This window comes from Schistocerca gregaria, chromosome 2 (genome assembly GCF_023897955.1).
Source record: "Schistocerca gregaria isolate iqSchGreg1 chromosome 2, iqSchGreg1.2, whole genome shotgun sequence".
NCBI classification, from domain to species: Eukaryota; Metazoa; Arthropoda; class Insecta; order Orthoptera; family Acrididae; genus Schistocerca; species Schistocerca gregaria.
In genome coordinates, this window is record NC_064921.1 from 41835584 (window position 1) to 41852361 (window position 16778).

At 41.8% G+C, this 16778-nt stretch overlaps 1 protein-coding gene across 1 annotated transcript in view; it reads left to right on the forward strand.

Annotated features, from left to right (window-relative positions):
* Window positions 1-16778, forward strand: part of LOC126336284 (filamin-A) — a 1048954-nt gene that overhangs the window by 961994 nt on the left and 70182 nt on the right. Inside the window, 2 exon segments of the mRNA XM_049999806.1 lie at window positions 13618-13800; window positions 14505-14774. Of these exon segments, the coding sequence (XP_049855763.1) occupies window positions 13618-13800; window positions 14505-14774 (453 nt within the window).

Genomic DNA, 16778 nt, shown 5'->3' on the forward strand with positions numbered 1-16778 from the left:
AGCTAATTTCAAGTTAATTTTTTAGTGTTCACAAAAGTGTCACACCAGTAAGAAGGCACAAACTGTGAATACTATCCTCAGGCACGGGATGAGTTCATTGCTGCTTGTAATCAGCTGGAAATTGCTCCAAGTGATCGGAAACAGCTTCAAATGGTCGTGTCAGGCAAAATTCAGAGTTGTGTAGTGGAGCTAGTGAGGTATTGTCCTCTTCTGTGGATGCTGTCTGCTCTGCAGGAAGTACGGGCTCTACACCACAGATTGGTGTGTGAGAGGTAGGCATGGAAGCCCTGAACAAAATATGTGCGAACTGAGGATGACTCGGCCCCATAACTGACGAAGGCAATCTGCTGTCCTCCACAGAAATTGTGCTAGTGAGACACACTTCACTTTTTGAGAAACCTGCTGTGCCCCCTATTGAGAGGGAGGTGTCTGGCAGTCATAGGTTGATGTGACATGCATTGAATAACAATAACTGTTAGGACTGTTCCAACTGGCGTGCTTGCTCAAAGGAGGTTGGGTGGGCAGACGGACGGTAACATGAGAGTGTCCTCACAGCTGAGCCGTAGCATAAGCATTCACACTGCACTGGCAGAATGCAGAAAGGTGGAACTGTTAGGACCAGGTTGCAGGTATACCGAACCCGTGCAGTAGAATCATCCGGCAGGTAGCCAACACTACTTGCGCCTGCTAGCTGGCATGACAAGGGCAGGTAGGAGTTTCTCATGCCGTGGGGCAGTGCTGGAGCTGCCAGTATTAGGTGAATGGAAGCAAGTGCTGGAGGACATAACTTTTTGTGTACTCTGTGTGTTGTGTGTACAACTGGAGGTCTTGGTCGATGTGTTGAAGAGGCTATTCCAGCATTCGTGAAGGGAATGGGGAGGAACAGACTGCAGATTGTGGCACACCTTGGAGCAGATGGTGTCTGTCATCAAATTGTTCTGGCAACACACAGAGAAGATGGAAAAGAATAGTTTTTCTCTGAGAGTTCCAACCAAGCTCACAGTCTTCAGCACTGTTTCCCGAACTGATTATGGCCCCCTGATTCTGAGTCAGTGGAAGGCTCGAACAGGGAATGTGAAGGTTCTGTGATGAACAAGGCTGTGAATTTTCAGATTTGCTCCACAGGGTTGAGAACTGTAGGTTCCTCCAATGTGGGTCTGGGATACACTACATGTTAGAGGTTGCTACCCAGGAAGCAAACTGCATGTGATGTGCACACAAGGATTTTTTACATTAGGTGGTTTTGTGTGTGATCCACTTTGTGCTAGCTGTAGGAAACCCATAACTTTTAAGGTAAGTTTCCAAGAAATGCACCCCACCCCCCACCCCACAAATGAGAATATTAAAATACTGTTGGTTAATTGCCAAAGTACTCACTACTGAGTGCCAGAGTTTTTAGCACTCCTAAGGAGCAGTAAAGGTCACATAATATGAAGGTTGGAACTTTAATAGTGGCAACTATTATTTCACAGCTCATACAAAATAGATACGTGTTTCAAAGTCTTACTGACCTTCAAAGTAGTCACATGCATTGTGTATAACCTATTGCCAGCGATGTGGAAGTTGTGGGATACTCTTAGCAGTGCCAGTTGTGTTGACAGTCCGAGCGGTGCTGTCTATAGCCCGACGATTTTGAAGCAGTTCTGAAGCGAATACCGTGAAATGTTTCCTTCAGTTTAGAAACAGAGTTGAACTCAACAATGGATTAAGTCAAGGGAGTGCAGTAGGTAGTATAGCACTTAGCAGCCTCATCAGTCAAACAAATCAGTAACAACTTGAGGTTGAGCATTGTCCTGCAAAATGATGGTCAGGTCCCACGGAAAGTGTCATCACGTCTGTCTGTACGCTGTTCATTTTTGGAGTACAACATACGATCAGCTTAAGAGACAGAAGTGATGACACTTTCTGCAGGACCTGACCATCATTTTGCAGGACAATTCTCAAGGGTACAGTGCAAGCTGTTACTGATTTGTTTGACTGATGAGTCTGCTAAGTGCTATACCACCTACTTCACTCCCCTGACTTAAGCCGTTGTGAGTTTAACTAGATTCCTAAACTTAAGGAAACACTTCATGGCATTAGCTTCAGAACTGCTACAAAATCATCAGGTAATAGACTGCGATGCTTGAACTGTCAACACAACTGGCACTACTAAGAGTATCCTACGACTTCCACAATGCTGGTGACTACTTTGAAGGTTAGTAAAACTTTGTACGAGCCGCAAATAAATAGTTGTCACTATTCAAATTCCATCCCTCGTACTTGTTACAAAAAGCTGTTCAAAATCTGAAGTTGACAGCAGTCAGATTTTTATGGGAAATTTAAGCGTATATTGATAGCATAGGCTAAAGGGAAATAGAGGTGGTATAATTATCAACTTTAGACAACTTTCGCTAGTAGCAATGTTTCCCAATCTTATTGTCATCACCAGAGTAGAAGTTAACTATCCAATAATAAATTAGTGATGATGTAAATAAAATAGAAAGAAACTTCCACATTGGAAAAATATATTAAAAACAAAGATTCCAAGACTTATCAAGCGGGAAAGCGCCGGTAGATAGGCACAATGAGGGAGAGGGTAAGGAGTCATTCCAATCCTGGGAGCGGAAAGACTTACCTTAGGAGGAAAAAAGGATAGGTATATACGCGCGCGCGTGCGTGCGCGCACACACACACACACACACACACACACACACACACACACACACACACACACACATACGGCTTGTGTCTGTGTATGTATGTATGGATGGAAATGTGTGTGTGTGTGTGTGTGTGTGTGTGTGTGTGTGTGTGTGTGTGTGGCGCGCGCGCGCGTATATACCTATCCTTTTTTCCTCCTAAGGTAAGTCTTTCCGCTCCCAGGATTGGAATGACTCCTTACCCTCTCCCTTAAAACCCACATCCTTTCATCTTTCCTTTTCCTTCCCTCTTTCCTGACAAAGCAGCCGCCGGTTGCGAAAGCTCAAATTCTGTGTGTGTGTTTGTGTGTCTTATTCATTGTGCCTATCTACTTCCTGCTTGGTAAGTCTTGGAATCTTTGTTTACAATAATAAATTACGATATTTGTGGTTCTGAAAGTCATTGGCATGACAAGAGATCCTACAAAATATTACTAAATGCCTTCTCTGAAAACTACCTAGAACAAGCAATTCAGGATAGAAATATGTTAAACCTAATTGCAACATATGAACCTGTCCTCTTTCATGATGTTCACCTGAAAACTGATATCAGTTCTATGAGGCAGTTAGAGCAATAATGATTATCAGAGTGCAGCTAAAATAAGTAGAAAGATATTTATGTCAGTAAGCTGTGTAAAAAGGCAATCATGTTGCATCTCAAAGAGAAACTTTATTTTGGCAGTAGCACGTAGAAGAACTGAGTCTCATGGTAAAAGGAATAACTGACCATGCACGTTATATATGTGTATGTAGAAGTAGCATCCATGAGGGGAATTACCCCTCATGGTATGCAGCCATCAAAAGACTTGTAAAGAAACAGTGACTTCTGAACAATAAGCAATATCCTGAGTGCAACACATTTGCGTATCAAGAGAGAAGCTTTTATTGACTGCTGTGAGAGAATCTTACTGGACAGTTTCAGACAAGATTTCTAACAGAACTCAAAGAAAATCTAGTCACATATAAAGGCTGCCAGTGGCACCAAGGTAAGTGTTGTAGTACTGATGGATGCCACAGGAACTGAAATTAAGGGTAGCAAAACAAGAGTAGAAATGTTGAATTCTGATTAGAAGTATCCAGACACTCTTATGTAATGTGGAGTTGACCACTAGATGTCGTGAGAGGCAAATCCCCCCGTGTAAAAGGATGGGGAGTATTACGTTGTCTTTAGAACAGCAAAAGCATAATGGGCCAGTCAGGACTTTGCATGTGTACTAGTCACTGGATGTCACCTGAGTAACAAATCCAAATTGGAAGTATTTCAACCCTTCTAAAGCTGCTCTAGTGGACTGGCAGCAATATAATTGTGTGGTGGAAACATGAAGTAAAAACCACATCTGAAGCAAGACCAAGCTGACCTCATGTACTGATAGATGGACCGTCAAGCATTGCGGAGGGAGTTTGTAGACAGTCAGGTGAAATCTGTGGAAGGAATGGTGCACGAGTTCCAGAGTGCCTCCATTACTCTAGCAAGTACAAAGGGTGTGCGTAGGGAGTTGAAAGGTGCTGGAGCTCCTAATAAGCTACACATTTCTGTAGTCATTGCTGAGTGACACTTGAGGTATTGTAAAGCATGAAGCCAGTTGACACTGCATTACTGGAAATGAGTGATTAAGAGTTTCGACTCATGCTCTAGCCAGTGGCACTTATAACATTGATTTCACAGTGTGTGTGTGTGTGTGTGTGTGTGTGTGTGTGTGTAACATTGAGTTATAGAGAAAGTAGCTAAAATTAAACAAGGTTCCAGGGCTCAATGTAATCCTTGTCAGATTCTGTACACAATTTGCAGTTAACTTCCATTTTAACCACATACCATAGATTGTTTGAACCAAAATCTGTGCTCAGTGATTTGAATGATAACATAAGAGAGCCACATAAGTGACATCCAATATAAGTGACAGCTATCGGCTGTAGCATCATAGAACATATTCTGAGCTCAAATGTAATGATATGTGTTAAACAGAATGAGCTCCTCCATGCGAACTTGTGTGAATTCCAAAAGCAAAATCCAGCTCTCACTTTTTTCACATTATATTAGGAAAGATACACAATTAGGCAGTCAGGTAGGTGTAGTATCTCTTGACTTCTGAAAAGTGTTTGACTTGGTACCTTGTCAAGACTTACTATCAAAAGTACGGCTGTGCAAGATATCGTTGTGACTGAGTTGCCAGGATGCAGCAAGTTATCTAGGATAAAGGGTAGCAAAAGTAACTTCAAATGTACCTTGCTGTTCACTTCTGTCTCTAAGCTGGTCATAGGTTGTGTTCCAAAAATGAACCGCATAGAGACAGAAGTGATGACACTCTCTGTAGGACCTGACCACCATTTTGCAGGACAATGCTCAATCAAGTACAGTGCAAGCTGTTACTGATTTGAAACTTCCTGGCAGATTAAAACTGTGTACTGGACCGAGACTGGAACTCGGGACCTTTGCCTTCGCGGGCAAGTGCTCTACCAACTGAGCTACCCAAGCGAGACTCACGCCTTGTCCTCACAGTTTTACTTCTGCCAGTACCTCGTTTCCTACCTTCCAAACTTTACAGAAGCTCTCCAGCGAAGTGATCACATTGCAAATGTGTGCCTTTTCTGACTGTAATCATATTTTGTTGTGTCCAAAAGTTGCCAATAGTATGCAGTGTCCAGCATGGTGAAAATCGATCAAAAAAAGACTGTTGAAGGAATGTTCCCTGTGAAGAGACGGTTTTTGCTGACAGGTACAGATTCATCCTTTTTGCACCATTCTGTGGTGCTTTTTTTCATTTCTGGGGTGTAATGGTGTAACAACGTCTCATCTCAGGTCACATTCTGGTGCTAAAATTCTCCACTTTAGTTTGGCAGCCTGTCAGTAACTGTTTGCACACACCTAAACAATGACATTTTTACTCGGTTGTGAGAAGGGAGGCATCCACGTCTCACACTTTCCGAAAACTGAGCTTGTCAGTAATGGTCTCCCAAACACTACTGTAGCTTATGCCAACCTAATTAGCAATTTCAGCTACTGGGATTCAGTGATAGTCTTCAATAACCTGGCTAACAATGTGAATGTTCTTCTCAGTCCTGCTGGTCCTCAGGCAATGTTGATGAGCTGAATTCTCAACTGTTTGTCATCATCCTGAAAACTGTTTGTGACATGGGTACACTTGAGTCTTTCTCAGGGTGTTTTTCTTAAACTATGCCTCAAATCTTTTTAAAATTTCTGCTGGCTTTATGCTATCTGTTGTGAAAAACTTGTTTATAATACATTGCATAATAGTTGATGGTACCGCTTGCTCTGGAATTGTGATTCTAACTAAAGAAACAGTACAACAACATTCTAGCTGTGGAGAACAATCACTGGAAATGAAAGCAATAATAAGCACAGATTTTTCCACTTTTTATGTACAAAAAGGCACGTAAAACAAAAGTTCTGGTTTATATTTGATTCACCCTCATAAATTCAGACCCAGTAGCAATGATCATCCACAAAAGGGACCGTGATAAAAAGCTAGTCGACGACCACATCAGCCACTTCAAAAGAAACAAGATCCCACCCAGGGGTGCAGTATTTACAGATTAAATTAAATCATACCCATGCACAAGCTGCTGTTGGCACTCCCATTAGAATGTAAAATAAAAGTATAAATTTAACATTTTGTCCCACAATAGTTGGCACTTGATTTCTAAACATCAAACACAGAACTAATGTTTATCGGTATGGAAATGATGACGGAGCTGATCTTGTTTTAGCACTATCAAGACCTACCTGTGTAAGTAGTACGTTCACTCGCTTTGGGACAACTAAACCTCTTTAATATGTTACTAAGCAGACTGAAGCTCATCATTAACTCCCATTATACGATGACGACGACGATGACGCAACTGGTACACTTCAGTGAACTACTTTTGAGGCAGAGTCAAAACCTACCACAAGAAAATGTTACAGACCAGCTATGTAAGTGCCATAAAAGAACCAAAAAATCTTATATGAGATTACCAGTCACATAGCCAGCTCAGGAGAAAGAAAACTGGCGATCTACGGATCGGAGCGTGGAATGTCAGATCCCTTAATCGGGCAGGTAAGTTAGAAAATTTAAAAAGGGAAATGGATAGGTTTAAGTTAGATATAGTGGGAATTAGTGAAGTTCGGTGGCAGTAGAAGCAAGACTTCTGGTCACGTGACTACAGGGTTATAAACACAAAATCGAAAAGGGGTAATGCAGGAGTAGGTTTAATAATGAATAGGAAAATAGGAATGCGGGTAAGCTACTACAAACAGCATAGTGAACACATTATTGTGGCCAAGATAGATACTAAGCCCACACCTACTACAGTAGTACACATTTATATGCCAACTAGCTCTGCAGATGACGAAGAAATTGAAGAAATGTATGATGAAATAAAAGAAATTATTCAGATAGTGAAGGGAGACGAAAATTTAATAGTCATGGGTGACTGGAATTCGAGTGTAGGAAAAGGGAGAGAAGGAAACATAGTAGGTGAATATGGATTGGGGCTAAGAAATAAAAGAGGATGCCGCCTGGTAGAATTTTGTACAGAGCACAACTTAATCATAGCTAACACTTGGTTTAAGAATCATGAAAGAAGGTTGTACACATGGAAGAACCCTGGAGATACTAAAAGGTATCAGATAGATTATATAATGGTAAGACAGAGATTTAGGAACCAGGTTTTAAGTTGTAAGACATTTCCAGGGACAGATGTGGACTCTGACCACAATCTATTGGTTATGACCTGTAGATTAAAACTGAAGAAACTGCAAAAATGTGGGAAATTAAGGAGATGGGACCTGGATAAACTGAAGGAACCATAGGTTGTACTGAGTTTCAGGGAGAGCATAAGGGAACAATTGACAGGAATGGAGGAGAGAAATACAGTAGAAGAAAAATGGGTAGCTTAGAGGGATGAAGTAGTGAAGGCAGCAGAGGATCAAGTAGGTAAAAAGACGAGGGTTAGTAGAAATCCTTGGGTAACAGAAGAAATATTGAATTTAATTGATGAAAGGAGAAAATAAAAAAATGCAGTAAATGAAGCAGACAAAAAGGAATACAAACGTCTCAAAAATGAGATCGACAGGAAGTGCAAAATGGCTAAGCTGGGATGGCTAGAGGACAAATGTAAGGATGTAGAGGCTTATCTCACTAGGGGTAAGATAGATACTGCCTACAGGAAAATTAAAGAGACCTTTGGAGATAAGAGAACCACGTGTATGAATATAAAGAGCTCAGATGGAAACCCAGTACTAAGCAAAGAAGGGAAAGCAAAAAGGTGGAAGGAGTATATAGAGGGTCTATACAAGGGCGATGCACTTGAGGACAATATTATGGAAATGGAAGAGGATGTAGATGAAGATGAAATGGGAGACATGATACTGTGTGAAGAGTTTGGCAGAGCACTGAAAGACCTGAGTCGAAACAAGGCCCCCGGAGTAGACAACATTTCATTGGAACTACTGACGGCCTTGGGAGAGCCAGTCCTGACAAAACTCTACCATCTGGTGAGCAAGATGTATGAAACAGGCGAAATACCCTCAGATTTCAAGAAGAATATAATAATTCCAATCCCAAAGAAAGCAGGTGTTGACAGATGTGAAAATTACCGAACTATCAGTTTAATAAGTAACGGCTGCAAAAAACTAACACGAATTCCTTACAGGCGAATGGAAAACTGGTAGAAGCCAGCCTCGGGGAAGTTCAGTTTGGATTCCGAAGAAATATGGGAACACGTGAGGCAATACTGACCCTACGACTTATCTTAGAAGCTATATTAAGGAAAGGCAAACCTAAGTTTCTAGCAGTTGTAGATTTAGAGAAAGCTTTTGACAATGTTGACTGGAATGCTCTCTTTCAAATTCTAAAGGTGGCAGGGGTAAAATACAGGGAGCAAAAGGCTATTTACAATTTGTACAGAAACCAGATGGCAGTTACAAGAGTCGAGGGACATGAAAGGGAAGCAGTGGTCGGGAAGGGAGTAAGACAGGGTTGTAGCCTCTCCCCGATGTTATTCAATCTGTATATTGAGCAAGCAGTAAAGGAAACAAAAGAAAAATTTGGAGTAGGTATTAAAATCCATGCAGAAGAAATAAAAACTTCGTGGTTCGTCGATGACATTGTAATTCTGTCAGAGACAGCAAAGGACTTGGAAGAGCAGTTGAATGGAATGGGCAGTATCTTGAGATGAGGATATAAGATGAACATCAACAAAAGTAAAACAAGGATAATGGAATGTAGTCGAATTAAGTCGGGTGATGCTGAGGGAATTAGATTAGGAAATGAGACACTTAAAGTAGTAAAGGAGTTTTGCTATTTGGGGAGCAAAATAAGTGATGATGGTCGAAGTAGGGAGGATATAAAATGTAGACTGGCAATGGCAAGGAAAGTGTTTCTGAAGAAGAGAAATTTGTTAACATCAAGTATAGATTTAAGTGTCAGGAAGTCATTTCTGAAAGTATTTGTATGGAGTGTAGCCATGTATGGAAGTGAAACATGGACGATAAATAGTTTGGACAAGAAGAGAATAGAAGCTTTTGAAATGTGTTACTACAGAAGAATGCTGAAGATTAGATGGGCAGATCACATAACTAATGAGGAAATATTGAATAGGACTGGGGAGAACAGAAGTTTGTGGCACAACTTGACCAGAAGAAGGGATCAGTTGGTAGGACACGTTCTGAGGAATCAAGGGATCACCAATTTGGTATTGGAGGGCAGTGTGGAGGGTAAAAATCGTAGAGGGAGACCAAGAGATGAATGCACTAAGCAGATTCAGAAGGATGTAGGGTGCAGTAGGTACTGGGAGATGAAAAAGCTTGCACAGGATAGAGTAGCATGGAGAGCTGCATCAAACCAGTTTCAGGACTGAAGACCGCAACAAACTGTCACTGTCACTGTGCACGGCCTGTGTTGATGTACTCCTAATGCCAGGAGACTCCACAGTCAGTGTACTTGTAAAGCCCAACTCTAGTACTGCACACGTGCACCGTCTCTTCACTGACACTAATTACAATACAGGGTGTTTCCGTAACAGCATGCAAGAATGTAACAGGATGTAGAGAATGAGATAGGGAACTGAGGTAGGAGATGCCAGCTTAAGGAGATATGTAAGTAAACTTGTCCACTGCTTTGTCTAACATTACTGTTTTCCAGCTTATTTATAACTAACATATGGAAAAGTTAACACATACTGTGCTGTTTATTTACATGTATGTTCTCTGTTTTCTGCAAGGAAAAAGGAGTATGTGCCTCATTACCGGGAAGCTGTAATGCAGGTTTTATTTACTTTCCTTGTTCATAAGGTGACTCTGTCATACTGTATTTACATAGCCCCATGAGAGAATACACTACGCATTGATGACAGAACCGTTTGTTACTCAGTGCTGTTCAGGGATGTACACTACAATATGATGGAGCAGTACTGGTACAGTGTTTCCTGGTTGCTGGATTGGAAGGGGAGGTCACCTCACCTGAATGATCTTGATTATTTGCTATGGGCATATATACAGTCACTCATGTATTAGACCCCAGTGGATATGAAGATGGAATTACAATTCCAGTATTGTAGCTGCCTATAGTGTTATTAAAAACATGTGAGGGATATTTGTCAGGGTGTATCAGAATCTCGTTTGCTGATGTCGTGCTTGCATTGAGGTTGGTGGCCGTCAGTTTCAGCACATTTTATAAGATGCAGTACAGATAGTGTGTTCATTGTGTCGATGACGGTATTTGTGAAGTAATGAAAATAAAAAAAGTACACGGTGATGTCATTTTACTCCTATTATCTCCTTAAGCTCGCTTCTCCACCCCCAGGTTCCCTATCTCAAATTGTTCAGTGGAGCATCCTCTATGTCCTGTTAAAATTTTGCATACTCTTATGGAAACACTCTGTATATTGATACGAGTGTGTCGGGTACATCGATGTCACATTTGGGGGCCGGCTGCACGGCACCAAAACTCTGGAGAAGTTGTATCGATCACACAATAAGTGTGCCTCCTTACACCTGGCTTTATGTCGAGTCGGAGAGATGAGCAGAGCTGCCAATTATAGGTGTTTTCAGTGAAGCAAATCAGATGGGTGGCTCAGTCTCTGCGTATATCGCAAGTCTGTGCACACTGATTTATACCCCATTGCACAGGGTTTCCACCACCCCGCCAAGAAATGAGCTATTTAAAATACATTACTATATAGAGATACAGCTGTCTGTACAAGAATAACTTGGATAATGAGATTAATCATCTGAATTACTTATTGTGAAAGAAGGGCTGCAGGGTTTCAGTTAGCACCCTCGAAGAAACTAAAATGCAAAAATATTGAACAATATTGCAATGATAAATCCATTGTAATTCTTTCTTTCTGTAGTGCAACATGTAGCAAAATCATTAGGTTCCTGGGAAGAATAGGCATAAGAACATTTTCCACCACAAAAGAAGATAAAGGTGAAACTGCACTCACTTAGCGATGGTGACCGTCTCGGGGTCCATGGCATATAAGATTACCTGTGACTGCAGAAGCAAGTGCATTACTCAGGGTATCTGTACAGATATTGACCACTGTGCAAAACAGCAGAGGCACATTAAATACGAGAACTTGAGAAACTGCAGTTTTCAACACATCCACACAAATAAAGGCAGAATAGCGTTTGATGAAAGTAATGTCTTGTGCAATACTTCTATGTACAGGGTCTCAGGTATTAAAGAAGCAGCAGCTGTAATCTCAATATTGCACGGGAAGGGCTCTGGAGGCGAAGAAGATGCAGAGAGATGTGCTGAATTGTTTACGTCACCAGAGCAGAGATGGACCACAATCGCTGGTAGCATTACGTAATGACGACGTATGCTGACTGATCACAAACCCTCTGTGGACTGTTAGTGGCCACCTCCATAGACTTTTGTTCCTGAAGAAAATGGTGGAGCATTTCAGTGAAAGATCAAGATTTTAGCCACATATGAAAACTCAAATACACTCATGTTCAGAAGAAAACAGAATACCTTCAGTGACTTGAGATAAGATGTTCATATTCACAGGACATGTTCTGGAAAAATGATGAGCATTTGAACCACGTCGGGCCATAGATTTGAGGCCAACATCAGTATCATGATGCAACACAACCTGCCAGCAAAATATACCTGTGAGTCCCATAGTTGCTATAAACCGAAGGTAATGGATCATTGTGACTTGAGCAGATGTGCAGGATGCTGTGTAGACATATGCGCAAACTGTACTGTTAAATCAATGAGTGTGAAAGAAGGCACATAATTGGCATGAGATAATATGATGCATCCATCTGGAAAATTGCTGCTAGTATGGGCTGAAGTATTTTGGCAGTGTAACAAGTGTGTGCAGAATGGTTCACGTAAGACCATAAAACACAATGAGATGGCCAGGCTGCACCTCCCAAGATCATCTACATGTCATCCAAAGTGCATTGCATGACAGTTTTGCATCCTCCTCAGCTCTGGTGCAACAGTGGAACAGAGTAACACATCATACACTATTAGAGGTGACAGTCCGTCGCCGCTTATTATGGCACACGTTTTGTGCGAGTCATCTACTTCTCTGCCTATCTTTGATGAGTGTGCAAAAACATGCTATATGGCAATGTTGTATGAAATGAGATCACTGGAGACAGAAATGACATCAGATAGTGTTTTTGAACAAATCCAGGTTCTGTTTTGTAGAAAATTATGGCCGCTTTTTGATTCACCGCAGACCAGGTGAGTGGCATCACAACGATTGCATTTGCACAAGACGTACTTTGCCAACTCCAAGCCTCGTGGTGTGAGGTGCTATTGGGTACAACCACAAATTACATTTGGTGCATGTCCAGGGCACTGTGACCAGTGTGCCATACATCAATGACATCTTTCAACCTGTAGCCATACCCTTTCTGCGCAAGACCTCAGATGATATTTTTCAGCAAGACAATGTACGATCACATGTTGCCGCATGAACACATGCAATCTTGGTGTCACTGGATATCAGCATTTTGCTTTGGCCTGCCAGATCACCAGCCTCGTTGCCAATTGAAAATGTGGAATATGGTGAAACGACAGGTGCAGTAATGTGACCCAATGCCAGCCACCATAGATGAACTTCGGAACCAAGTGAATGCAGCATGGATAGCTATACAACAAGATGCCATTCATGCTGAATCAAGATGACTGAAATCCTTATCATTTCTGCAGAGCATACTAATGTACATGTCCAGTGAATATGAACTTCCTATCTCTAGCTGTTGAAGGTTTTTTTTCCAGAACATGAGTGCAAGTCACAAAAAATAAATTATGTAGGCTGGTAGAACTCACTTCGTGCTTTTCTAGGACAATGCTTGTCATCACATGCCTTAGTGAATACGAGCTCTTCCATCACCAGAAATGAGTCATTTGTAATAATCAACTGCATAGCTTAGTTTAGACTCCAAGGACTGGCATTTGTTCAACTGCCTGAAAAAGAGACTTGGCTCCTGGCCTTTAAACACCGGTGACAATGTCGGGTGCCATCAGTGGTGACATCTATCTCAGATATCGGAATTTTATAGAGATTGTATTTATAGACTGTCTAATTTACCTGAAAAATATTTAAATATGCAGTATAATTACATATAAAAAGAAGCTGACATTTTCCTTTTTTGTATGCAACCAAATTGAGATTCCTCTTTATCTCATAATAGTGATGGTATGTTGGTCAAGTCAGGGACACAGACCATGGTCACAGCTTGTGGCAGGTAATTACTATCCTTTCTATCTGAATGAGGGTATCTCAGTGTGAGATTGAATTGCTTTTCAATTATTCAGTGTTATATGCAGTATAATTTCAGGTGATTTGTGTTCTAATAAGTCTGACATTGAGGATGGAAATATGGTAATGGCTAACACTATATTCTAAAATGAGAAAACACTGATAAGATGCTATTAACCTATAATACACTTTATTATTGTTCCAGTGGTAAGAAAAGATGCTGGTTTTGCAGAACTTGATGTAACTGTGACAAGTCCCTTGGGACAAGACCTCCCTCTTGAGGTCAAGAGCTGGCCAGAAGAAAAAGATACTGATCTGATTGAATTCTGCCCTTCAGTGCCTGGAAGCTACAGATTTAATATTAAGTATGGCGGAGAAGAAGTTCCAGGTAATATTGCCAAACTTTTTGTTGTACTAGGCTGTTTTGACAAAGTTTGTTAAGAAATTGCCATGACTTTTGTGCTTCCAATTCCGTACTCATGGCAATAAATTTGGAAATTTCTAAACCCAATAAGGCTCTTTCCACTGTCTGGTGGGCTACATTGCTCATGAAAGTGGATCAGGCGACATAAAAGATACAACGTGCGTAAGCATATTTTTCATATAGAGTTGAAAGCATTTGATGCGCTAAACAGAGAATAAAAAATCTACTCACCTATCGGTGGCAGAACTCACACAAAAAAGGTTATAAGTAAGCAAGCTTTCACCCAGAACTGTGGGTCAGGGGAGACTTCCCACATCCTTCCCACTTCCTTCTCATCCTGTGCAGTAAGACTCCTTCCTTCTCATTGCATGTGGGAAGTCTCCGCTGACCCACAGTTCTGGGTGACTCTCCTGAAATCCACCCCTTTTCCTAGATCTCTCCAGTCCTTCTCCTTCTTCCCTCTTCCTTCCTCTTCAACCTTCTGCCTGAAGAAAGAGCCCAATTATAACTTTCTTTTATATGTGTGTTCTGCTACCACTTGGAGAGTAGATTTTTTATCTATCCAATTAAAATTTTTTGTCAAAAATTGATTGTTTTTGTTGTTATAAATAAACAATAAATCTTTAACTCGGGAGATTTTTGTAAGGTTAATTGTCTTTTTGTTTTAGGTTCCCCTATAACTTTCACCGTTGAAGATTCAGGCACGGCTAAGGCTTTGGGTGAGGGACTGCAAACTGGACAAGTAGACTGTCCTGCGAAGTTCAAAATAATGGCTGTTGGGTTGACAGGAAAACCAACTGTTAAAGTGGATGGACCAGACAGCATTGCGGAACCGTCGATTGAGAGAGAATCAAACGGTGTGTACGCTGTAACGTTCACTCCAGTGGAAGTTGGTGTTTTTGATGTTCAGGTTCTGTGGGATGGTGTGCCAGTTCCAGGTATGAAGTGTACAACTACTCTCATGCAGTTATACTTTTACTTGCATTATTTTTTAAATGACAGTTCTTTTATGCTTCATTTCTTATTGCTTATTTAAGGGAAGCTGCAGCATGTATGATTCTTGTGGAAACTGCATAAATTGGCTATTTATCTTAGTTTGACCCTATTGAATTATTTAAAAAGTTGGAGAAAAAAAACACAAGCAGATATTCCATAGGGATGAACCAAGAGGTTACGAAGGTTAGGTGGACGGCGGAAAGACACTCAGCCTCAACCTCAACCCATTACATGCAGTCTCCCATCCTTCATCAAAGACACCAACCACTTTCTCGAACGCCTGGAATCCTTACCCAGTCTGTTACCCCCGGAAACCATTCTTGTAAGCATTGATGCCACTTCCCTATACACAAATATACCGGACGTCCAGGGCCTCACTGCAATGGAGCACTTCCTTTCACGCCGATCACCTGCCACCCTACCTAAAACCTCTTTCCTCATCACCTTAGCCAGCTTCATCCTGACCCACAACTTATTCACTTTTGAAGGCCATACATACCAACAATTAAAGGGAACAGCCATGGGTACCAGGATAGCCCCCTCGTATGCCAACCTATTTATGGGTCACTTAGAGGAAGCCTTCTTGGTTACCCAAGCCTGCCAACCCAAAGTCTGGTACAGATTTATTGATGACATCTTTATGATCTGGACTCACAGTGAAGAACAACTCCAGAATTTCTTCTCCAACCTCAACTCCTTTCATCAGATTCACCTGGTCCTACTCCAAATACCATCCCACTTTCCTTGACGTTGACCTCCATCTGTCCAATGGCCAGCTTCACACATGCGTCCACATCAAACCCAACAACAAGCAACAGTACCTTTATTATGACAGCTGCCACCCATTTCCATATCAAACGGTCCCTTCCCTAAAGCCTAGGCCTTCGTGGCAAACGAATCTGCTCCAGTCCTGAATCCCTGAACCATTACACTAAAAACCTGAAAACCGCTTTCTCATCCCGCAACTACCCTCCCGACCTGGTACAGAAGCAAATAACCAGAGCCACTTCCTCATCCCCTCAAACCCAGAACCTCTCACAGAACCACCCCAAAAGTGCCCCACTTGTGACAGGATACTTCCCGGGACTGGATCAGACTCTGAATGTGGCTCTCCAGCAGGGATACGACTTCCTAAAATCCTGCCCCGAAATGAGATCCATCCTTCATGAAATCCTCTCCACTCCACCAAGAGTATCTTTCCGCCGTCCACCTAACCTTCGTAACTTCTTGGTTCATGAAATCCCCAAACCACCTTCCCTACCTTCTGGCTCCTACACTTGTAACTGCCCCCGGTGTAAAACCTGTCCTATGCACCCTCCCACCACCACCTACTCCAGTCCTGTAACCCGGAAGGTGTACACGATCAAAGGCAGAGTCACGTGTGAAAGCACCCACGTGATGTACCAACTGACCTGCCTACACTGTGACACTTTCTATGTGGGAATGACCAGCAACAAACTGTCCATTCGCATGAATGGACACAGGCAGACAGTGTTTGTTGGTAATTAGGATCACCCTGTGGCTAAACATGCCTTGGTGCACGGCCAGCACATCTTGGCACAGTGTTACACCATCCAGGTTATCTGGATACTTCCCACCAACACCAACCTATCCATACTCCGGAGATGGGAACTTGCCCGTGAGCGCGCATGCGCGCGCGAGTATGTACCTATCCTTTTTTCCCCCTAAGGTAAGTCTTTCTGTTCCCGGGATTGGAATGACTCCTTACCCTCTCCCTTAAAACCCTCATCCTTTAGTCTTTCCCTCTCCTACCCTCTTCCCTGAAGAAGCAACCGTATATATATATATATATATATATATATATATATATATATATATATATATAATAGAAAGAAACTTCCACATGAGAAAAATATATTAAAAACAAAGATTCCAAGACTTACCAAGCGGGAAAGCGCCGGCAGACAGGCACACACACACACACA